Source organism: Tubulanus polymorphus, chromosome 4 (genome assembly GCF_964204645.1).
Source record: "Tubulanus polymorphus chromosome 4, tnTubPoly1.2, whole genome shotgun sequence".
Classification (NCBI taxonomy): domain Eukaryota; kingdom Metazoa; phylum Nemertea; class Palaeonemertea; order Tubulaniformes; family Tubulanidae; genus Tubulanus; species Tubulanus polymorphus.
The window spans coordinates 14749873-14774843 of NC_134028.1; the positions used below are offsets into that span (position 1 = coordinate 14749873).

The following is a 24971-nucleotide window of genomic DNA, read 5'->3' on the forward strand; positions in this document are numbered from 1 at the left end:
ATGGCTTGTTGAGCATGTCAACAGCAAAAGTCAAGAATTCTTTACTCTCGGCGAGGGGATCTCAATTGATGAGACCATGATTCTATTCAAGGGCCGCATTGGGTTTTTACAGTACAACCCAAAAAAACCCATCAAGTGGGGAATGAAAATGTATGCCCTAGCTGATTCCAGTACTGGATACAAGTACAAAATGAACATGTATCTGGGGAAGGACCCTGGTGCCGGTGATGCTCCAAATGATGCGGAACTGACCAAAGTTGCCCAGACTGTGATGAATCTTGTTGATGTCATCGACACTCCTGGTCATATATTAGTCATGGACAGATTTTTCTGGACCATGGCTCTAGCAGAAAAGCTCATTGACAATGGCTTTTCCATTCTGGGTACAATGATGCCTAACCGTAAAGGCCTGCCTCCGCCCATGAAAAACACCAAGGGCATGAAGCGTGGCGATTCGAGGGCGGCAAGGAAAGACGATATTATGGTACTCCAATGGAGAGACAAGCGTGTCATTACCATGATATCAAGTATCCATGGTCCTGATGAGTGGACTGATGTTCCTGCAAAGAAAGCCGGTGACCCCCCACGCCACAAGCCTACATGTGTCACCGATTACAATCGACTCATGGGTGGCGTCGATGTCAACGACCAGCTTGCTTGCTACTATAACTTCGAGCGAATATCTGTAAAATGGTGGAGGAAAGTATTCTTTCATCTCCTCGAAGTTACGATTGTGAATGCTCACATCCTCTACCGGCAGGATTGTGAACTCCGTGGCATTGACAAGAAGGATATTCTGTCAACGAAGAAATTTCGCTTGGCGTTGGTCGATGAAATGTCACCACACCGGGCTAATGCCCGAGTACCACCACCTGTTGATGGTGGACAAAGACCTGAAAGACTTGATGGAGCCCAACATTTCCAATTGAAAGGAGACAACCCCAAAGAATGCAAAGTGTGCTCTGATCGAAAACTGGGCAAAACATTTCGTAATGAGACAGTATACATGTGCGGCAAATGTGGGGACCGCCCACCCCTCCACCCAGAGTGTATGTTGCGATATCATTCAGTTGTGAACTATAAGGCCCCAAAAGAGAAAGCAGCAACAAAAACCAAAAATTTCAGTGGTGGAAAACTGTAAAAATGTAACAAACAGTAAACTTGAAACATTCATGGTGTTTTTATTTGAAAGAACATGAAAAATACATATTGTACATACTGATAAGTATCATTTTCGGAACGTGTATATACGTATACATATATATTTATAAATATATATATATATATATGAATATATATATATATTTATAAATATTTATATATATATAAACACATACAGGTATTCTATTTCCATATGCATATACCCTATATGGATTCCTGTAGTTATGAAAACTAATAAACTTTCATTCATTGCACTTCAGTCAAATTTTCAAATTTTTCGGTACTTGATCTAGCTACCACATAAGTTCAAAATTTCCCAAAGTACATGAAAGAATTACAATTTATGACTATTGCCTGATAGAAAACATGTTTGGCAGTTGTTTTAGTGCTGTTTTGAAACCATAACCTTTCCCAGTTTGGCAGAATTGGATTTTTTCTGAGAAAATAATGAGAAACTATACACGCGGCGGCCATTTTGAATTTCACCGTTGCCATGGCAACGACAACAATCGCCATGATGACCAGTGTAAAATAATCCTGTGGTCAATATACATTATATCTGAAAGTTATATGTGAATCCATTTAGTAGTTTTACTGTGGCAGGCAGTTAAAAACTTAAGGTCAAAAGGCCTGAAATTACCCCAAAAATGGCTTCGCTCTGGTGGCAAAACTTGTCAAAAATGGTGCGCTCACGAAGGGTTAAGAACACATTCTCACGATCTTAAGAACACATTATTGTTATTAGGCTACTCAAACTAATTGTCTCTGCGAGTCTCTCTGTGAGTTCACCGAACAAAGTTTTTCACCTTGCATATATAAAATTTGTCTCATAGTCTAGATAAAAGGATCCAGAGCATCACGATGTGTTCAAAACGAAACAATCCATCGAATATACACTACCAGCTTTACAACGGCAGTCGCTAGAATGATTGGCAGTAGTTTGGAAGTCAGCCAATTTCCTGGAAACCTAAACTAGGCCACGCGTCTGAGGCACGTTTTCACACGATGCACACTGACTGCAGTACATTTAAATATAACCACTGATCACATGAGCAACTATCGTTGATATCATACGAGGTATTTCATAGCCGAGATATTTCATAGCAGTCGCAGGATACTTACTAAAAGTTTTATGCGACGGCTTATTTTGAAAGCCCTGACTCATTACTTGCGACTGAAAAGGGCAGGAGGGCGGACCTACGGCAAGTGATGAGGTCACAAGGGTGAGCATGGGACACATCTGAAGGGCACAAGGGCGGCTATTTTCGGGGGCGGGGCGGACCGCCCCTCTATTTTTGGCTAGATGAAGCACTGATCATGTTCTCATTAATTCTTGAGAGAAGACAAGATACAACAACCTGATTTTTCTGAATTCGTAAACAATTCAGCTGGGGTTATTTGAGATGGTTTCATCGCTTGAGTCATTTGTTTTACTGCGGTTGTCGTATTATCCTCTGTACTCTGCTCTTCCACTATTGGAATGAAAAAAAAAACATTCACAATTAGAATAATGAGGATAGGGTCTGACTATATCATATCACTCAAAACCACCTATTTCATTGTGGCCATTTGTCATTTAAGTGAACATACAATGTTCACACTTTAAACCAACACAATGCTTTTGCAAGTATTTCCTGTGGTTTCGAAACCTATCATCATTTAACTATCACTTCCAAGATAATTGATCGTGTGACACCACTCTTCAATCCTCAGAAAATAATGAAGCGTATTCATCCAGATCAATATAACTGATTAAAGCATTAATTTCCCTTGAAAACTTCACAATAAATAACTACGGTTCCAGGGACACCACGCCTACTGAGGAAGTGTTTGAAATGTTCAACAGAAAAACTCAATATTCAATACCCCCTCCCCTGGTTGGCATATTAAGAAAGCAATAACCTTGAAACTCACCACACTCATAGAACATGTCGCTAGCTACAATTATGCAGCATATTATGGTTATAAAATATGCCCAGGTACCAATACAAGAGCCCCAAAGGATACTAAGCGCTAGCCTGCTTTACACATACATGCATAGCAACTGATGCAATCGGTGGGTTAAATTTGTCAATATACAGATGCAAGGAACAAATACCTCAGATCAATCTTTTTCCTTGGTCTTATTGATTTGGATGCAGAAGAGAAAAGAATTAGACTTTATGTAAATTTGTTCGATAAAACAAAATTGAATTGGATTTGATATATTTTTGCATATGAAATGATCAAAATGCCCGGAATTATAATATTCAGGATTTTCACATTTTTTCCAAAACATACCATCATCAGCAAACTCTTGGTAATAACAAGATTTTTGAGAGCGACATTTTTTCTTGTGTTTTCTGTTCTTTTTTATTTTAGCTACTGATGTACTATAGTCATATGTCGGATATTTCCTAATTAGTCACGTGGGCATGGGCCAACTGATGGCATTCAGAAATGAGGCACCAGATTTCTATAGAAATAATATCCCTATTCATAACCAATTGTGACTGGGACCAGAGCGGTCGCTGGATGCCCAACTGACTAAGAAAACGTTCTAATAATCCAGTATCACAAATTCACTTATATTCAATCGTTCGTGTACAATAATTCCGTGCACACAATCTCAATACAGATATAATTTGCTTATGCGCCGATGAGTCGGTTTCCTCGACAAAGCGTAAGAAAAGTAAAAATAAGCACAGGAACAAAAACCCTGAAACAAAATTAAATTTAATCAGTGTCACGGTATGACCAGTGGAAGGGGAGACCTAAAGGGCTAAATAAATCAAATTACCCTAATGTTTAAGCGGATTGCTATATCAAGTAGTAGTCTACAAAAATTTACTCGCCAGAAGGAGAGGAAATATTCCCAGAAACTAAATTTGGGAGGGGAACACCGTCCCACCAACTGCTCCCCACGAAATGACACGACGTGATAACGTGGAAAGTTTCAGAGATAAGGAAATAAACAAAATTTTGCTATATAGCTATTGTTAAAAACACACGGCTTTCCTTCCACTTAATCATACACGTGACTACATCAGGAGATGCTACGAGTTTACTGGGGCAAACTCATAAAAAGTAGAAACAGAGCGAAATAACACCTGAGAACTGTCTTATATTTATTGACTCGGTCATAAAATTTAGATTGTTTAGGAGCTGAATCTAGTGTGAATGCAGCTTAATTTACCTAAACTTTGCGCGCAGATGGCCTTAATCGCACCCTGTACACTGTGTACGGCTATATTATGTTATATGAATAACGGACATAATGAAACTCGTCCGGGTGAACACTGTTGTCAAAGAGAACAGCGTAATTCCAGGCCGCTCAAAGTGATAACAACCAAACGAAAAGAGGGCCCCAAAAAAATAATGTTGGTGAAAAAAAATTGGTTGGGCCAGGGCCCCCGAAATCGCACCCACTCCGTCGGCCTAGCAATGCACCATGGGGGATACAAACCTATGTGAAAGATCAAGATAATTGATCAAAGCACTTTTCAAAATCTCCCTTGAAAACTTCAAAAATGTGTAAAAAGTGCCGATTTTGGCGAACGACAATGGCTTCCAGTAGGCCATCTTGATTTTGATCGGGTCAGTTTTTAGACGGATGCATTGAGGATAGATAGACAGGGTTCATAGTTGTAAGGCTATGATTAAAGTAAGCACTTATAAGCACTTATTTCAAACAAAAATAAGCACTTTTTGCAGGAAAATCAGGCTAGAAATTTCAAAAGTTGTACTGTTGCTTTTTGTGTCACTGAAAGTGCACCCAAGTAACAGCCTTGCGGTAAGTTACCTTTCTACTGTGTAACAGATGAGGAGGAGTCAATGATTCACAATATATAAAGAAACATGTGCTAATGGGCAATCATTTAAAATAGATTCATATTCGATAAAATAGTTTTCCATTTCTTCAACAATGAATAGAGCCCTACCAAGAGCTTTCAAGATCTAACTATGCCAATCAACTTCTTCCAAAATCATCTGTGCTAAGGGGCTTTTTGGAATAAAGCATCATTCTACGCGGCACGGATCCATGTCAAAAAATCTAAGGCAACAACAGTCGTATCAAGATATTTTCTACCATTAAAAGAAATATTTTTCCGCTTGAAAGTTTACAATTCATTCAAACATCTGATTAAGGACCCTGGGTCCAGTAGGATCAACTGTGTACAATTTACCTTTGAGCACAAAAATCGATTTGTTCTGGGATTTGCTACAACGTAAAATAAATTGCCCATGGGCGAAGTGTGGTTTACCTTGAAAGCTGTTGTTTGGGGTAAGGGCATTGCTTGAAAAATCTTTTTAATTCGTGACTTCAAAGTTCTACAAGTTTAAATATTGTATTTTATCTTTCTTAGAGGATTATTTTGTAGTCAAATAAGACCAAAGATATACATTTGTTTACGGTCCACATCCAAAATTTCGTAGGGTACAGGTAGGCACAGGTATGATGTCACATATCAAAGGGTGGCTGAATGTATGGCCGCAGAAGCTAAAATACCGGTGCAGTAAGAAATCGGCGTATCAGATCGTTTTAAATCCTGGAATTTACCACTACAATATTTAGACCTCGACCTATACCTAGTTTGCTGCTTAGTATTTTCAGTATTTTAATATTTATACATGATGTTGGTTCCAAAGGATACAGTGCGAGCCAATAGGCTGTACTTAGAAATCTAAGGCACTGAAACCCTGTTAGGCCGACTGGATGTACTTTAAATACCGGATAGATATCTTAACAATGGGACGGATGAATGCACGCAGGTGGGACTAAACCTACCTGATGAGAACAATTATTACATGGCCCCAATAAATCCCAAAAATATATTTCAGGCATATTGTAAAAATGAGTCAAAACATCTCTACAAGCATCTTACCTATACGTAGTTCTGTTACCTGTGGCCACCCCAGTGTCCAACGGGCACTAGTTAAATCCGATTTTGTGAGGTTCCACATGGTATGAGAGATCACATACCACATAATATCCATACATATTATAGAATAAATTGAAAAGTTTGACTGCTGGCTCAAAAGTAATGGGGAAACTGTCACGGGTTGGCGCGATCTGTGTGCTTTGGTACCGAAAAAACACAAAAGATACTGATCGTGCTTTCCTAGAAATCAAGTCAAGTCAAATCTACCAATCAAATGAATAAGAGGGGCCAATTCAAGCTAAAAGAATGCCTGTGGTTTTCACCAAAGAAGCATAATTATCAAGTCAATCATGATAAAACGTGCCGTCTTTGCACGGGTTCTTTGCACTTGTTCATGTCAAAACCTCGATACGTATCAAGGGGCAAGTAAAAAATCAAATGAAACTATAGCTATGACCCTTAACACTAGATGAGTCGGCCGGTACACCTCTGATGCCCCCAATGGTAAGCTATGTCCATACTAGACCAATTCCTAAGCTAACAATCGGGTAAAGCTGTCTACACCTTTGACAGAGATCTTAATTGCAAATGAACTAAAACATGGCAGATTTAGGTTCCAATTTCCGGTTCTGACTAGCACCAACCATCAAAGGAGTAATTCCAGAACTTGAATGGCGAGAACAAAAATCTGGGAAAGCTTGATTCCATGTAAGGAGATGACTCCTATGACAGTGATATAACACATGAGAAATCATGACTATAAGTTGAAACTGTAGATATCTCCCTCAAAAACTTTTTCTGTCTACAAATGAGGAGTGACAACACAAAGATGGCTACCAATTGCGTCATGCTTGACTGATACCCTTAAACCAGCAATCGGTCACTAGCAACCCATTTGAATAGACCAGCTACAGTGAATAGAATAGTGTATTGATGTCAGTGAAGCATTTTAACTCACTTTTTTGTGAGCAGATGGCGACACCAGACTTCAATGTCTAACACGCATAAAGTGATATATCACACATTTGGCATGTATTAGGAGGTATAGAAACCACGTGTCATATGGGTCAGATTTTTGAAGTTGAGAAGGTCTTCAGTAGTAATGGCCAATAGTAATTAAGAATATGGGCATTCATACCAAAGGTCGAAGGGTCAAGCTCGTAAGAAATAAAAATAAATTCTCGCACGCTCGAATTTATTTTTATTTTTTACTCATTCGCCCCTTCAACCTTTGAGATGAAAGCCCATATTCCCAATTACTCTTAAAATATTCATGTTTTAAAAGTGAGAGTAAAATGTTAGCATAATAATCTAGAAAAATAAGATCAAATATAGATTTCGAATGATAAAAATCAATTTTAAACATAAAAAGTGTGAGTAAAGTGTGAGTGAAGTAATTCATATTCAAAACAGTGAATATTTATATTTATATGCGTTAAATTCTTGTTTTCAATATAAAAATAACGAGTAATTAACGAGTTGAAGAAAATATCAATTTTAATAAAAAAATGGCTAATAAATGAATGAACAGATACTACAGTTCAAAGATATCGATTTAAATGAATTAGAAAAATATTTTACAATTAGAAATTTTATTCCTATTAAAGATTTGATTAAAACTGCACGTTTCCGTTTTCAAGTGAAAAATATTACTGAATTAATATTTAACTAGAAAGAAACTTTAAAAGAGGACGTTCGTTTGTGAAACGTATATAGACCTAGACACCTCTCACATTGATTGGAAAATTTGAATACCGGCTATTCAAGTGTCATCCTACTGTGTAATTCAAAAATTATTCTTTGAGATTCAAAAATCGAGGAATCAACCATAAATTCTGCCATAAGTTTTACATTTAATCAAAAAATTGAGTAGGAGGCCGGTGAAGGTTTTAACGTTGAGACTAAATGCAAGTGGATTTAGGGGTTGGACTAGTCCTACCCTTCAGAATTTGAATGTGCCCGCCAAAAAGTATTTGAATAAATTTTCTAAGCAAAAATAAATCCAAATGGCATAAAATACCCCTTTTGGTCCTATATATTCGGAGGGCCAAAGGAACCCCACCAATGTTTGCCTTGCACTTAGATAACCATAAAATAAAAGTAGTCAGGAAGTATTAATGGCAAGAAAACTTGAGTAAAATATTTATCAAACACATTTTATAACAGGATATGATCTGTAATCAAATGTGTGTCTGCCAGATGATGTTTCTTCTAGGCTGTTTATATCCTAAAAATTAAAAAAAACAAAAACAACGACAATAGATATTTCAATACATGTCCCCTGGACAAGAATTATTTCAGAGAGAGTCTATAAAACGCGAATACTTAATTGTACAATCTAATGGCATAGCAGTTGGCTCCAGTTGAAAAATCATTGGACAAAAGAAAAAATCTAAAAAGTTTTGGTGCCAAAAAATCTAATTTGTTGCCACGTTTGCGCCATGTGCGCCATGCACGTGGTTATATTATTGTTTACATCTGACGTCATCGGCAGATCACAAGCCCAGCCCCACGTGTCAATCAAATGGCTTATAGGCAAAATGTTAAAAGAACCCTACTAAAAAAACTATGCAGTGTAACAATCTGGGATTTTCGGTACAGAATCCGACGCCAAATACCTTTCTCTTAAAGGTTTTTTGGTGTATATCGGATAAATAATAATTATGATATTCACTTCATAAAATTTGAAGTGGATTGCTTCTGATTCATGGCGATAATATTAAGTGTTGTGAAATTTGTAATAAAAGATATAAAAATAAAAAAATCATTAAGGAATCATAAATATATTCATGAGCTTAACAATAAACTGTATAATTCAAATTAAGTTTGAAAATGAAAAAGATTAATTTCATATACATATCGATGGATGAGTGCATGAGTTGGATGAATTGGATGAATGGATGAGTGTTATAATATATATATTTCACTTTTGAACACAAGAATTGGAAGAATAGTACGAGTATAAATATAATATTTGTATTCTATATTCCTCTTCGGATGAATCTGATGATCGTGCTGGTTATTAAGGTCTCTGACCAGGGGTTCAGACTAGGAAGGTAACCCCCAAAATTCACAAATCTGGTATCATTCAAAAGGTTGATAAAAGAGCTTTCATAAAATACACACTATTATGGGGTTATCTCTCACATCAACTGAGTTACTAAATTTTCCCCTTGCATGGTAAAAAATCAATGACAGGCCGAAAAATACTTGCCAGTAGTTGACTGTCAAAACAATGTTTTCATAATAAATTGTATTTTTTGAGAAATGTGTAGTATTAGTTTTATCTATTTCATATATTGGATTTTAACTTTGTTGTAATTACTGAGCACTGAAATGACATTTCTGTGGTTGAGTTCCTGTTGGATAAGTCCTTCTGTTAATGTCTTTTCCCTGAATAAGCAGTAGTCATACAGAGAAATTCTAATGTTTTATCCTATCTAAGGGGAAACTGGTAATTTTTACTCATACAATGTGGGTACTTTCCTGATATTCAAATCACACGAATTCTGGTTTAGTTGGATTGCCGCAAAGATTATCAAACGGGCAAGTTGTGTCAGGATTGTTGCATTATTGTTGAAGAGCTAGATCAGTCTAAAACTTGGTAAGAAAATTTTACTTCTTAAGAATTATGATTTTAGGTATCTCAATTTGAATGTGTATTATTCTAGAATTATTAGACTTTGATATATTAATTGATTGTTCTGTAATTTGTACTAATAAGTTAGATTAAATGTTTAAAGAAATAAACAGGCCTATAGAGAACTCATATTTTAATTCTGCATTCGATGTTTAAGTTAAATAATTAGATTAGTGATTGTCTATTGAAATAATATATTATATAGCTTATATCTTATGTAACAATTATGTCTTTCAACCTTGAAATTCATGTAGATGTATTCTTTGTATTTTAGTTAACCAAACCAAGTCTTGATATACAACATATATAATATAACATCAGGTTAAACAGGTGATCCACACCGGTTAAAGGGGTAAAGAGAAAATGTCATCAAAAAGAATATTGTTTAAAAGTCATTTTCAAATGCGATGTATTCTCAAATATTAAATATGCTACTGGTTTGAATTTTTGTTCAGCCATTACTGAGAAATGTGACTTACACAACGGCAATTTCAGCATGTGCTCACTCTTATTGTTTATGTAAGCATGTGTGTGTTTCTGACATCATCTCTGACAAATGCTTACGGCTTCCAGTCATTTCACTAGGCATTTGATGTAGTATTTTATCGTTATGGGAGCGTGTCATGACTGATATGCTATATTCTACATTTCAATATATTATAAGTTACAGTCTATGGTTTTGTATACAATATTCTCAAGTTGGCATCCAATGATATCACAATCTATTCTCAATCAACTGTTTACCGACCATATAATCATGTACGCTATAAACAGTCCTCTGAATAAAGCCGTTAGATATTCGAGTTCATATTACTACACCGTGTTGGTCGTTTACTTTGGGTCCGCCGCATTCCGGACAGAGCGATTTCAATTAACAAAACTCCTAATACAGTGTAGTGTTGCTACCATTGTATATGATATGATAATCGTATATAAGGGAGTAGCGCTGTTGGTCTGTGAATACGTTGAACAAATATTTATTACATCGATTATACATAGGCTACGCATACTAGCACGCACACGTGCTGGTGTTGATTGTCATAGAAAACATCATAAATGGCGCCACTGCGGGTTGTATGTGAACTATACGCAGGGAGTGAGGGTTGAATAAATGACTAATTTATGGCTAATTGGAGCTACTTTTTTCAATCAGTCCGATTTCAGGGGTTATACATAAAGTAAAGTTTCGACTGGTTAAGTCATCATGGAAAGTAAAATTTTAATGGCATTTGCCTTTTAAATGCTCTTCTCTAAGCATATTTAAGTCCCAAGTGAGCCAAAAAGGACCACGAGTACATCTTAATGTTGAGAACAAAAATCAATTTGTTCTGAGATTTGCAATATCGAATAAAGATGAAATCAATCGTATCTATAGTAAGCAGGTTCAATTGTTATGATATACATGGTAATGGGTTTCCTTATGACTCACTAGTGATGTAATCATTTTCAAGTAAAAAGGTCAAAGATCAACGGGGAAAAGTTCATTGAAATTTTATCCCAGTACTTCCTAACGGCTGTAATCATTTTCAAGTAAAAAGGTCAAAGATCAATGGGGAAAAGTTCATTGAAATTTTATCCCAGTACTTCCTAACGGCTGTAATCATTTTCAAGTAAAAAGGTCAAAGATCAATGGGGAAAAGTTCATTGAAATTTTATCCCAGTACTTCCTAACGGCTTAGAGGTGAATGAAAAAATTTCCACATTTTATTCTAAATGTACAGGATTTTTTATTGGTAGAGTAACAGTTTAAATACCTGCATGTCATGAGTAATGGTAAATCATCTATTACCTTTGACAGCTGAATCTATTATCGGTTTCTTCTCCTTTTTAATTTCCATAACTTCTTCCTTTGAACTTGCACATAAAGGTAATTTTATTGGTATCATAGATTTATCTTCCTCTCCACTGTACACAATAAACTACAATAAAATGATGAAATCGTAAAGAGCTATTTCCACGGAAATTGGATGGATCGAGTAGGCCACACAAAGAAATACCCTAGTTTGTCATCAGATTTTTTTTCTAGAAAGTGACAAGGACAGGCGAATTCTATTTTTATTGCTTCTTTAATTGAAAAAGTTGAATTACAAGGAGCCTATCGGCTTATATAGCTCTGCTGTGTGATTTGAAAAAATGGAAGCTGCATATCTAGGGGTGCCCCTTTTGGCCAAATCCAAAAAGGGATCTGTACTATTTAGTAGGTATTTGTCCATAGAACATTCATACCAAATTTGGACTTGATCTGATTAAAACTCTGGACTAATAGCAATTTGAAGAAATAGAAACTCCACCCCCAGGGGCGCCCCCTGGTGGACTAATAAAAAAAATGGCTCTGTAACTTCATAGGCTGTGGTCCATAGAACATTCAACCAAATTTGGAATTGATCTGATTATAACTGTAGGACTATCGTATTTTCCGGCCAATAAGCCGATTTTCTAGCCTCAGATTTTTACCCAAAATATCGTGATCGGCTTATTGGGCGGATACGATCCGACATAAAAAATCACTTCCTGATCTATGCCACTCTAATGCTCTCAATGATCGTCAAAATCAAGCAAAGTGGTCGATATTTATTTGAGGTCATTATTTACTACCAATTATAATCTATTTTGAACTATTTTATTTTTATTTTTTTCTTTGATTGTTCTATCACCGCACAGCGGCAAGGGTATACATTTATATAACGCGCGAGTTCATCGTACTACCACGTGTCAGTTCATACATTAGTATATATGCAAATCAGCAGTGAGCCGCGTACTGCGTGTATGGCTGTGTGTATAGTAATCAGCTGAGTGAGTCTATATATAGCACAGTCACTCGGCGATGATAGTATACACAGCACTCTCACACATCGGCGGGCGCTACTGTCAGCCTCTTAAATCGTCGATTAAGACGAACTAATTGACAAATCAGTGAATTAAAATCTCTGATGAAGGGCCTCGGCTTATTGGGCGAAGCTTTATGAAATCCATGTATTTAAGGCTAAAAAACTGCCCTCGGCTTATTGGCCGGAAAATACGGTAGTAGCGATTTGAAGAAACAGAAACTCCACCCCAAGGGGCGCCCCCTGGGGGAAGATTCAAAAAATGGCTCTGTAACTTTATAGGCCTAGGTCCATAGAACATTCATACCAAATTTGGAATTGATCTGATTTAAACTGTAGGACTAGTAGCGATTTGAAGAAATAGAAACTCCACCCCCAGGGGCGCCCCCTGGGGGACGAATCCAAAGAATCGCTCTGGAACTTTATAGGCCCAGGTCCATAGAACATTCATACCAAATTTGGAATTGATCCGATTAAAACTGTAGGACTAGTAGCGATTTGAAGAAATAGAAACTCTACCCCCAAACCCACGTTATGCACTACAGCTATGCAGGTGATCGGGTTTAAAATTTTTATTTAAAAAAAGACGATTGAAGCTACGCCGATGCGGGCGAGCGCATGTCTTTTTATTTTCATCAGGGACTTTTTCATGACGTGGGCGGCATTTGACTTTCTTGAGAAACTAGGGTATTTCTTTGTGTGGCCCTACAGTGTTTTTTCACTATTGCACTTTTTAACTTTTTGATCATTGAACTAGCCAACCTCTGGCTCTGTTAATCTGTATCAACCTCTGTATCACTTGCGACTCGGCTTTTTAGTAAGGATTAAGCAGAGATTATCCTTAGTTCTATGAATTAGCTAATATTGTGTATGAACTATAATTTAAACCCATAACCCATAAAATACCCAGTATACTATCTGAATGATTGCCTATTTAATCTAACCCTGATCATGTGGCTATTTAAAACAAGGCATAATCATTAGGCCCAATACCACTGGCACTCGTTTCATTTTTTATGATTACATGTACCACATTGGTCTGTCTATACATCATTATATCTTTTTCACTGCAATGTATTTTCCCAACAGATCTGGTTTCGATAGTGCCCACTAGCAGTAGAGGTGATTGTAAAACGACCGGATTATAAACATCGACTTTGTTTGATTTGCAATGATACGTGACAGGTTCATAAGCACTGTTAAACCCTATATGCTTTGTATACAGAACTCTGTAAAATCTTTTCACAACGAGTTGACATGCGGCTTTTTGACCACAGAGGTATCAGTTTACAGTAGTGAACTCTGTTGCAGAGTGCATGCTGAGCCAGTTTAGTGGCTTGTTGCTATGGTTTTGTACACAAATTCAGCAAGAGTGAATAACTAGCAAGATTTCACAAGACATGCAGTCTTAGGAATGTAGAAGAATTTAAGTTCATCTTGTTGTTTTATACACTCTTATTGAATGATGACGTAGAGTTGATGGATGGCAAAGCCTGGCAGTGATCCAGATAAAATAGTTACAGTTGTTAGAAAGGAGAGAATTTTCGAGGATTTTGCTCATTTCACAGAATATTCAACGAAAGAAGATATATCTGAGTTTAACAGATGTCATGTCACATATTTTTGTAATATATTTTCACAAAGCTCTAGGCATTTACACAACTGATATTTTTGTGGTTTTCACTCATAGAGTAGTGGCATTATATTATATCTAGATAATAAGATAGCACACATTGAACTCCAATCTTCTACCCAGTCACTCTCTTTTGCGGATGCATCTATAATATATAGTTTGAATCTAATTCAGACAAAGAATCATTGCTGATATTTATAATGAATTCGTCAACCAAATCATTTGCATTTTAAACTGACATGTGTAATAGGCCCTATTAAAGAACTGAGTTGGTGGAGATGCAAGTTGTGTGTGTGTATGTGTAGTTATTCCCTCTTGGTGGACGCTGGACTACAGTGGGTCAGCACATCTGTGTTGGATCATTTGTGTAGCAGCTATCTGACAGCTCACAGCAGAAGCTGCTCTTTGATGTGGAGAAAAAGCCGCACGTCAACTCGTGAATAGACTTTATGCTTTGAATACAGTTCTGTGAATAGAAAATCCAAGTTTTTTAGTTGCTAAGAATCCACCGCTCAACAAAATGGCAACATCCAATAGGAAAACTATTGATTTATATAACATCATTATGGAGCTATAAAACATGCCTGTTTTCAAAAGATTGCTTGGAACTGCGCAATTGCGCTGCCTGGTATACAGCGCGGGCATTCTGTTCGGTTTTATTGTATAACGCTGCGCAAAACTAGCTGCTCTGTAATCATTGCGCGGAAATTTGCTCGGTTTCAATCGTTAGTAGCCCCGCGCAAATGCGAGCTGCTCCGAACTCTGCTCAGCATTGTAAATATACAAGAGGACTTCAAAGTCCTTGAGTTCGAAGAAGTCTGATGTACGAATTATAAATCACATAGGCCTAAAACAAAGGCAAATTATGAAAAGAAATTGATATTCCATTAGAGAAGTTTGTTTAAAAAAATTCAATTTGTTTTCCGTTTCATCTATCATGATAATTATAATATTCTTAAGGCAAGCGAATTACATATGTGGACCTATTTCATTGAGGCGTATCACTCAATCTGAAAAGAAAAATCTTCCGATCCTGTCATGTGACTTAATGACTGCAACTTGACGATAGCTTAGGTTCTCATTCTTCGAACCAAAAATACCAAGCGAAGGCATGATACTCGGCGACTTGCTCGGACCATCTGACACTGCTGACACACCTCTATGTGAACGCACCAACCTCTGAATGATTTGACCGTATCTGTCATTGGGTTTTTATATGCTACCCGAACAATAGATAATTATCTGGCCGAGTAATTACGCCGATCAGATTGACTTACTCGGCCGAGCACGATTTTTCTGCCGAGTAGTAACGCAACTTTGCTCGGATTACGTCTAGTAATAAGTAATTAACGCCGATGTTGACATTCGCTTAGAGATGATATTATACCACTGGAGCAAATAAAAAATATACAAATGTTCATTAGTCCTAGAACTACGTATCATTAAGTTTTTCTATGTTTGAACCAACTATTGGTGCACATTTTTCCCATGAAGAGTCTGGTGACGACAGCCGGGTGTTGTCAACAACATTTTTTTCTGGCTGATGTTTATTCTGAACATTCTTCCGTTTGTTTATTCTTTAAGCTTATATTTGTAGCGCGACATGAATTATCTGTTACACTCAACAATTGACAGGCGATGACGGCTTCACGCGATACGATCTTCGTCGAAGATGAATCTGTTATTTAATAAGCCAAGGCAATTATAGCCGTGGCTATCAATATAAAGGGTTTATTTTTTTTCATTTCAGTTATTGAAAATATCAAGGAGCAGGCCGCATCCATGGGGCCCGATTATTTGATATTCATTGATTAACATAATTCATTAATTTAATAAGGGATATGGCAATCTTGAAATTTTGAAAATTACAATGATATTTGTTCCGATTACAATAAAAATGCACAGGACATCCATTTAGTTAGACAGCAGGAAAAGTCGTCACGCAGCGTACACGTGGTGAGCTTTTCACCAGTGCGCGTTGGTACTTAGCAGGACCATTTTCGTTTAGACATAAGCACCGGAAGTTTTGTTACACTCCGAGAGCATGGGATCTGCGTAAATTGTTTTCAGAGATTTATGTAAAACTATCATGTCAACTTGACCAATTACGTTATCAGCAGGAAAAAAACAGGATTGCGATGATTCTGAGGAAAGGCCTCGTAAGCGGTCTAGAATATCCAGGTAAGGTCATCGAGAGCACGACGGCAACAACCTCATCAGCATCGGCACCATTACAAATCAAAAAAGAACACATGAAGAAAAACCAGAACCCAGTGTAGTAGGGTAAGCTATAAGCTATTAATGAAATACATTTGGAATAAAATAAACGGACCCTAAATCTCACCCCAACCTAACCCCCTGGACCCTTCCTAATCCTATTGAAACCCTAATCATAAACCCAATGATTTTGTTGTTAGGCCTATTTCATTCATTAATATTAAGTATATCTTATTATGTAAAGCTATTGGTAAACTAGGATTTCTAAAATAATGCCGCATTATTGGCAAAGTATCCACTTCCTATTTAACTTATTCCGCAAACCCCCAAACCCCCCTCATGGGCCTTCGCACCTTCGGTGCTCGCTCATCGGTTAAGAGGCATTGTTTCTGATGAAGTTATTTTTTCATGGCCTCGGCACCTACTAATTGCTTCCGTCGCCTCTGTTTTAGGAAGGGTTACTTCACAGAACATGCCCTTCTTGACTTCACTGACCAAATTTCCAAATTAACTGAAGATGGTTACGTTACTGTGGGAATATTCATCGACCTTTCAAAAGAATTCGACACAATCAACCAGGGCATACTCCTGAGTAAATTACAGAAACTTGGTGTACATGGTGTTCCCCAATCTTGGTTCACTAGCTATCTAAAAGATAGATCACAGTATGTTTTCTACAACGGTGGGTTTTCTTCAAAAAAATCTATTAATTGTGGAGAACCTCAAGGATCAATTCTCGGACCTCTTCTATTCTTACTTTACATCAACGATATTACTAAAACCTCTCAACTCTTGACCTTCATCCTGTCCACATATGACACTACTATATTTTACAGGAATAAAGACCCAATAGGTCTCATTAATACAATTAACAATGAACTAAAGCGACTCTCTTCCTGATTTAGATTTAAAAAACTATATAATCTTTGGTAATGCTCGTCTCCCCCAGGGTTTCAATATAGTTTGAGACGATGTGATTATTGTACGAGCTGATACCTCGAAATTCTTAGGTGTATTAATTGACAGCAAGGTACATTGGTCATATAAACTATATTTCTTCTAATGTTTCACGAGCAATCGTTTTGATGTAAAGAGCCCGTAGAGTTCTACCAAGATGCTTTCTAAATACCCTATTTAACTCCCTTGTACTCCCTTATTTTCTTAATTGCAACCTAGTGTGGGCACGGACCTACCCTATTCGACACCATCGATTAATCATTCTCCAAAAGAGAGCAATTCGCGTAGTATTCAATGCTCCATTTCTTGCATATATGGCCCCTCTGTTTAAACTTGGCAGATTTCTTACCCTAACTGATATCAATAATTTTCTTACAGCGGTCTTTATGTATAAACTAGTGCCATCATCTAGTGCCCGATAAATTCACGTATCTATTGTCTTTTACAAACGAGAGACAGGTAAGAATTCTACGCAATGCACAGGATGTCGTTATACTGTATTTTCGCACAACCCATAAGTCATTCTCCATAAGTATCTCTGGTCCCAAAATCTGGAATAGCATCCCACATCAAATTTGTAATAGGTTGTCTTTTTCATCCTTTGGTTGTCTGTTTCTTCCTTTAAATATCATTTTAAGTGTCACCTCCTTTCCTGTAATTGGTGTATAATTCTATTCAAAAATAACATAAAATCTTTATTTTATCCTAAACATTCTGCACTTATATTCAATTATATCCTCATCGCTGGTTTTCATCAATGTACTGCTCTATAGTTTTGCCAAAATACAGTTTTCTTTGTTTGGTCCCTGGCAATCTCATTATTATCTTTGCTCACATGTGTTACTACATGTTGTGACTAGTCTTCTTTTTGAGATTGCAAATGAAAATACAAAATACAAATGCGTTTTCCAGCGTCTTATAGGTGTACTGGAGAACTATATGAGAGAACCTCATGAGCTACATACTTAAAGGGTAACTGACACTTTTTTTTATTTCAAAATATGATGTATTCTATTGATCTATACACTCATCTTCAACCATTGTTCCAAAATGTTTAGTTCACGCGCCATTTGTGATTTTGTAACACAATTTTTGACCTCATTTCGTTGTTTACATCGCTTACTGTTCAGCATCGACTAAATCAGCAGGTGCGCGCTGCAATGTCATTAAAGGCAGAGCTGAGAAATAGCATCTATAGAAATGCGTTGAATTTTAAGGAAACTGCGTGTATTTTCTGTTATATCCCAATGCCAGATTGTTGTACAGCTTTCAAAGTGGCCAGTGAGGTAAAAGGATCTATTGTCTATTACATAAACCTATTTCAAAGAATCAATGAGTAATTTGAATAGGCTAAATCGATCAAATTGAAGATGCAGATTTCAATCCGCTGCTATGAAGCTATTAAAGTACACTATGCTAAACTCTCAGCACTGTTACTGCTGCTCCATAGTTCACCTATAGTTCAGCACCACAAGCATACCAAACAGTGTCTTATAAGCGATCACAGATTTCGATCTCGCTAAAGAATAAATAGATTCATATTCTTTACTATTTACTATTTTTCATAGTCATTTAAGACTTAAGTAGTTTGAAAACTAACACTTCAAAACTCTACAAAAACTTTCAATAAATTTCTACAGCGTTTACAACAAATATTCAAAGGAATAATGTTTTTCGATTAAAGTTTCACGCTGAAGATGAGTTTTGAAAGATTACATCACAAATCTTTCACAAACATTATTTCTAAGTTTTAAAATAGGATGGATGAGGAAATATTCTAATTTTGTGACCAAAGCCGCTACCAATATTTCAAGAAAAGAATTGAAATTGTTCTTGCGGCTAATTCTAAGTTTCATCAGTACATAAGTCAAAATATTCTTAGATCTAACCATGATCTTACTTACTATCACTAAATGGTAATACAAAACGATGATTTAAACATCCGTGTTCCTTGCTGTCTACTAGACAGTAGGTCCGTTCAACAGCTAATTATAATCATTGATATGTAGACTTTCAAAATCAAGAGGCATTTTGTCTCAATTCGAATGCCAAATAAGTATAAAATTAAGTTGAATTGCTCTTGTAGCTTATTTCCTATTCATTTCTATAGACATCATTTCCGAGCCGTCACTTTATGGACGTAGTTCTATTAATAGACACAGTACCACGCGTTCAGCAGAAGCAATGTATACACTGAACAGGTGCGCGAACATCAAAATCATCAATTCTGACTAGACTGAAAAGATTTTTCCAATTATGAAATCTATGATATATCGTTTAGCGTAAAAAGTAGAAAATCTTTAAAAAAGAGTCAGTTACCCTTTAAACAATACATCGATACAAGCGTCTTGTAAAGGGCTACTGACCATTCAGTGCACAGTGTTGTCATATCGCGGAATCACGGAATCGCAGAATTTTCCAAAAACACAGAATTTTTAAATTTTCACTATACATAATAACCTTGTTTTTCCACAGGATACCCCTCGTTGGACAAGGCACCGGACGCATGTTTCCATTACCGGTACCTGGTAGGCTTATGTGATAATCTATTACTATCGTCACTCAACAAATTGACGATACTTCCAAATGAGAAAATGGAGAACCTACGTGGGCAATTAATCTATCAACAACGACTGCTGACCCCATCGCATTAACTTGTGCATCGGGCCTGCACGCCAGGCAGTGCGTCAGTTGAGACCGCATCTACGATTTCTGCGAATGTTACCATTAATAAACCTTCAACTAATTTAACAAATGCTGCATTGTAAAATGGATATTTGAAAAGAAGGTTTATTTAGACTGCACTGTTTCACTGGTTGTATTAAGACCAAACTGAGGTATGTTTATACTCAGTCAAGAGAATTATTCCAAAATGAACGATGTCAGACGAAAACAGATACACATTATCCATATTCTGGCTTTGGATTTCTAACGCACCACGTGCATGTAAATTCTGATTAATGCGAGTGGTGTATCTAGAAGAGCGAATAAAAGTTGAATGATATTTAAGATTATTAAAAAAAGGTATCTTTTTTAACTCTGTTATTTGTGAAGAGAAAGCTGATACTTAGTTGCTTCTACGTGTTGATTCATTGGGTCTAAAAACGTATTATCGGTACTAGACGGTGATTTCTATCAAAATAATTTTTAAGGAATCGCGGTACATGTTTGGTAGTAGCACAGTGACCGACGAATAAAATCACCTCCTACTCAGTAACATTTTGACAACACTGTTTACACAATTGTCAAAGATAAGTTTTCTGTCGCATTGTCAAACTGATTCGACTCAAGACTTATCAAAATGCTAATTGTTAGCCATAACATAAACCCGGATTTGATATCTAAAATCTTATATCTACAGCTATCCTGATAAGACCTGATCTCTGATTGGCTTCATGAAATTCTTTTTATTCTGTGAAGACTTAATTTCTGTTAAATGTACCGAGTGAATATTTTTTCCTGCGATTCAATAAAATAAATCTTATTTTTGATAAAAACAGCTGACTGACAGACCCACTATGATGATGAACTATGTATGTTTGATGGCAAGTGTGCATCGCGTGAAAACAAGCCTGACGTGTGGCCTAGTTTAAGTTTTCCAAGAAACTGGCAGTGTTCCAATAAGCTACCTAACATTCTTAGTGACTATATTAAAGCTGGTAACATAAAAGCGCGCATATATACAGTGCTTCATCTTGCCAAAATTAGAGGGGCGGTCCGCTCCGCCCCCGAAAATAGCCACCCTTGTGCCCTTCAGATGTGTCCCAAACTCGCCCTTATGCCCTCACCACTTGCCGTAGGTCTGCCCTCCTGCCCTCTTCAGTCACGAGTAATGAGTCAGGCTTTCTAAATAAGCCGTCGGCCATCGGATCCGACTGTTAGTAGAACTCCTGTTAGTAGAACGGCTATATCTCGTCTGATATCAATGATAGTATAAAAGCTGTGATCATTGGTTATATTTAAATGTACTGCAGTCAGTGTGCATCGTGTGAAAACGTGCCTTAGACCCGTGGCCTAGTTTAAGTTTTTCCAGGAAATTAGCTGCCTTCCAAACTACTGCCAATTATTCTAGCGACTGTCGTTGTAAAGCCGGTAGTGTATTCGATGGATTGTTTCATTTTGAACACATCGTTGATGCTCTGGATCTTGTTTTCGAGACTATTAGACAAATTTTATATGCACAAGGTGAACTCACAGAGACACTTGCAAAGAGTTTGGGCAGCCTAATAGCATTAATGTGTTCCTAAGCTGGCTGCTTTCGAATTATCAACAGTTACTTGCCAATCACTAGTTAGTGATTTATTAATTTGTTAGTGTTAAAACTATCAAATCAATTAATTTGATTTAAGAATCTGATTTAAGCATGTACATGAAATTTTCAATAAATAAGCTTTTGTAACATCAAAATAACTAAATACACCGTTAAAGCAAGCAAGGTGTCAGTGAGCGGGGAAAGTTTTGCAACTGCTATTTCTTTGTCTGCAACAGGTATTTCAAATCATTTTGAATGCCCTGTCTATCATATTATGGCAAAATCAGAGTTAAACATAGTTTTAGTCCTCAATCATAGTAGGGGGTACCTCTATTCACTAGGGAACATTGCAGGTTGCCACAAAAACAGATGTGAGTGCGTCATTATGTGCCCCTGCTCCGATGGAATCATGCGCAAAAATGCCCTCATTTGAAATCAGCACCCCGCCCTTTTTTAATGCTAGACGAAGCACTGATATACAATGTACTGTTTCATTTTGCACACAGACATGACCCTCTAGCAGCAGTTTAGGCCTACAGTAGAATTATATCAAACTTCAATTACGTCATTGTAGAGAACATGTTTGCAACATCGTACCAAAGAGAAATAAGTTTTTTAAACAAGAGTTCATTAGAAATTAGGACATAAATACGGCCCAGTGTGATGCCTGCACTATGAAATCGATATTTATAAATTGAAAATCACCAGATAACGTATCATCAGCGCCAAGTGCATCATATGGTTACTGTGATGTCAGCTGTCATGACGTCAGCAGCTGCAAGCTCTTAACACTTTAGCTACTGAGGCCTATTTTTGCCCTGTGCTGAGTGTTACGTGCTTGTAATATATAATACTGTATAAATATTTGTTATTCACACATTCAATATTGTATTGCTTGAATGGTTCTGGGCAGTATTGGTCGTTCCTATTTTCATGGTTATCCGAACATAACATTGAATTGCAATATAACCAGGAGGACCAGTACTGTCAGGAGTTCATTCTGCGACAACTTGTTGTACTGATAAGTACCTGGAAATATATTACGTGTATATACCGTGAAATGCCATGAGTTGTGTTTGTTGTCTGGCTGCTGGTTTCGTCATGGTTCTTTCTGACCGTAACAGAAATTGGGGGCTCGTCCGGGAAAGTGAAGCAGTTTTGTATTGGTTTGAATGAACTCCGGAGCCAAAGGTACTGTGCTATTTATTACCTTGGTCCCCGTCAGACTTTTTGTATTACAACCATGGCTAATTCGTCGGCTGATATAGTAGATTCCTTTTTCATTTGCCCGTCGTGGGATTTGTTTGGGCGTATGCTCAAAACTGATCTTTTAAAACTTGCCAACTGATTCGAACTTCCGAATATTAAGTCAAACTTAAAAAAGCAAGAGATTAAGACTATGTTGTCTGAATACATTGACGCTAAGGAAATTAATTCTACCGTGAAATCTTCGGAACAAGCTGAAGACACATCTCTCAAGCTGGACACATCTCTAGAAATTAGACGACTAGAACTACAATTTGAGACAAGCGAGAAGGAACGCGAATGGCAATTTCAACTAAAAATTCCTGAGATGGAGCTACAACAGATGACCTTAAAACGATTGGAATTCGAGCATTTTCAACACGCCGTTCCTCAACCGGAATTTGATGTCTCCAGACAGATACGAATGGTTCCGAAGTTCGCCGAAAAAGATGCGGATAAGTATTTTCTACATTTCGAGAAAGTGGCTGTTAGTTTGAATTGGCCAAAACACTGTTGGTCATTATTAGTACAAAGTGTGTTAACCGGTAAAGCACAAGAGGTGTATTCAGCTCTGTCACCCGAACAAAGTGCTGATTATGATACTGTAAAATCAATGATACTTAAAGCTTACGAATTAGTGCCAGAGGCATACAGACAAAACTTTAGAAATAGAAAGAAAAATGATTTCAAAACTTTCGTGGAATTCGCACATGAAAAACAATCATTGTTTAACCGTTGGTGTGATTCTAGACAAATTCAAAATGATTATGAGAAATTAAAACAATTAATTTTGATTGAAGAGTTTAAACGTTGTGTTAGTCCGGAAATTCGTAATCATTTGGATAAACAAAAGGTCGTTGATATACAATCGCTGCCGTATCAGCTGAAGATTATGCATTAACACATTGATTTTCCAGTAAAAAAGATCACAGACTGAACCCAGTAAATTAAGCTGGTAAATCGACTCAAGATAAATCGAATGTTACGTGTCATTATTGTAAGCAACCGGGTCATATAATGTCTTCTTGTTTCAAATTGCAGAAAAAAAAAAGAAATGACCAGATTGAATCTATAAGCCTTTCGACTGAAAAGTCATCGACTGAAAAGTCTTTACACGACGTTCATGGTCGAATGACGTCTAAATACAAAGCATCGTTTCCACCATTTGTGATTGATGGTTCTGTTGCTGTGGATTCTGCATCTAACCGGGTAAGTATCAAAGTTTTAAGGGATACTGGGGCCTCCCAGTCTTTGTTACTGGAAGGTTTGATTCCTTTGTCGAATGATACTTACACCGGGCAGAATGTTTTGTTAACAGGGGTGACCTCCGATTCTGATACTGTGTCGGGTTATGTTACTGTTGGAATACGCCAATTTTTGCCAGTTCCTGGTGTATCATTTATTCTCGGAAATGATTTAGCGGGTGGATTAGTCAAAATAAATCCTGTTGTTTCCAACATTCCAGATTTTGATTCTGAAACTGAACAATTGGCTTCGGATATACCTGAGTTATTCCCCGATTGTGTTGTCACACGTTCGATGAAGCAACGATCTATAGATCTGTGTGACTCAGATAATGATTCCGTTAAAAAGGATTCGAAGCATGTTAATGAAGATGATTTAGAGGATACATTTTTAGCAAAGTTGCTGAATAATGTTAGTAGTAAAGTTCCTGATTTTAATAAAATTAGTAAACTTAACTTGATAAGGTCTCAAGAAGAAGACCCTAGTTTGAAAATCTCGTTTAGTAGAGCTGTAAATACTGTTGATGAATTGAAAGACAGTCCTTCTGGTTATTTTTTACAATCTGGTGTTTTGATGAGGAAATGGCGTCCACCTGAAGTTTCCGCAAATAAGACTTGGAACATTTATTATCAGATTGTCTTGCCAGAGGTTTATCGAAAGGATATCCTTTATTTTGCTCACGAATTTGCTCTCGCTGGCCACTTTGGTGTGACTAAGACTTATTTGAAGGTTTGAGAACATTTTTTCTGGCCAGGAATCAAGGGGGATGTTAAGGTACATTGTAAGGCTTGTGATAGTTGTCAAGTTAACGGTAAACCGAATCAAATTATTCCTCCTGCCCCTTTGATACCTGTGTTAGCGTTTAATGAACCTTTTACACCGCTGCCTAAAACGAAATCAGGTCATGAGTATATATTGACTATAATGTGTAAGT

General features: G+C 37.0%; 1 protein-coding gene across 1 annotated transcript in view; it reads right to left on the reverse strand.

The window, feature by feature from the left end:
• The window catches only part of LOC141904223 (DNA-directed RNA polymerase III subunit RPC4-like), a 111581-nt gene that overhangs the window by 53860 nt on the left and 32750 nt on the right, over positions 1 to 24971 (reverse strand). The window contains exons 5-6 of the mRNA XM_074792786.1: positions 11453 to 11582; positions 2520 to 2633 (exon numbers count right to left, since the gene is read on the reverse strand). Coding sequence (XP_074648887.1) covers positions 2520 to 2633; positions 11453 to 11582 — 244 coding nt within the window. The remainder of the gene's footprint in view (positions 1 to 2519; positions 2634 to 11452; positions 11583 to 24971) is intronic.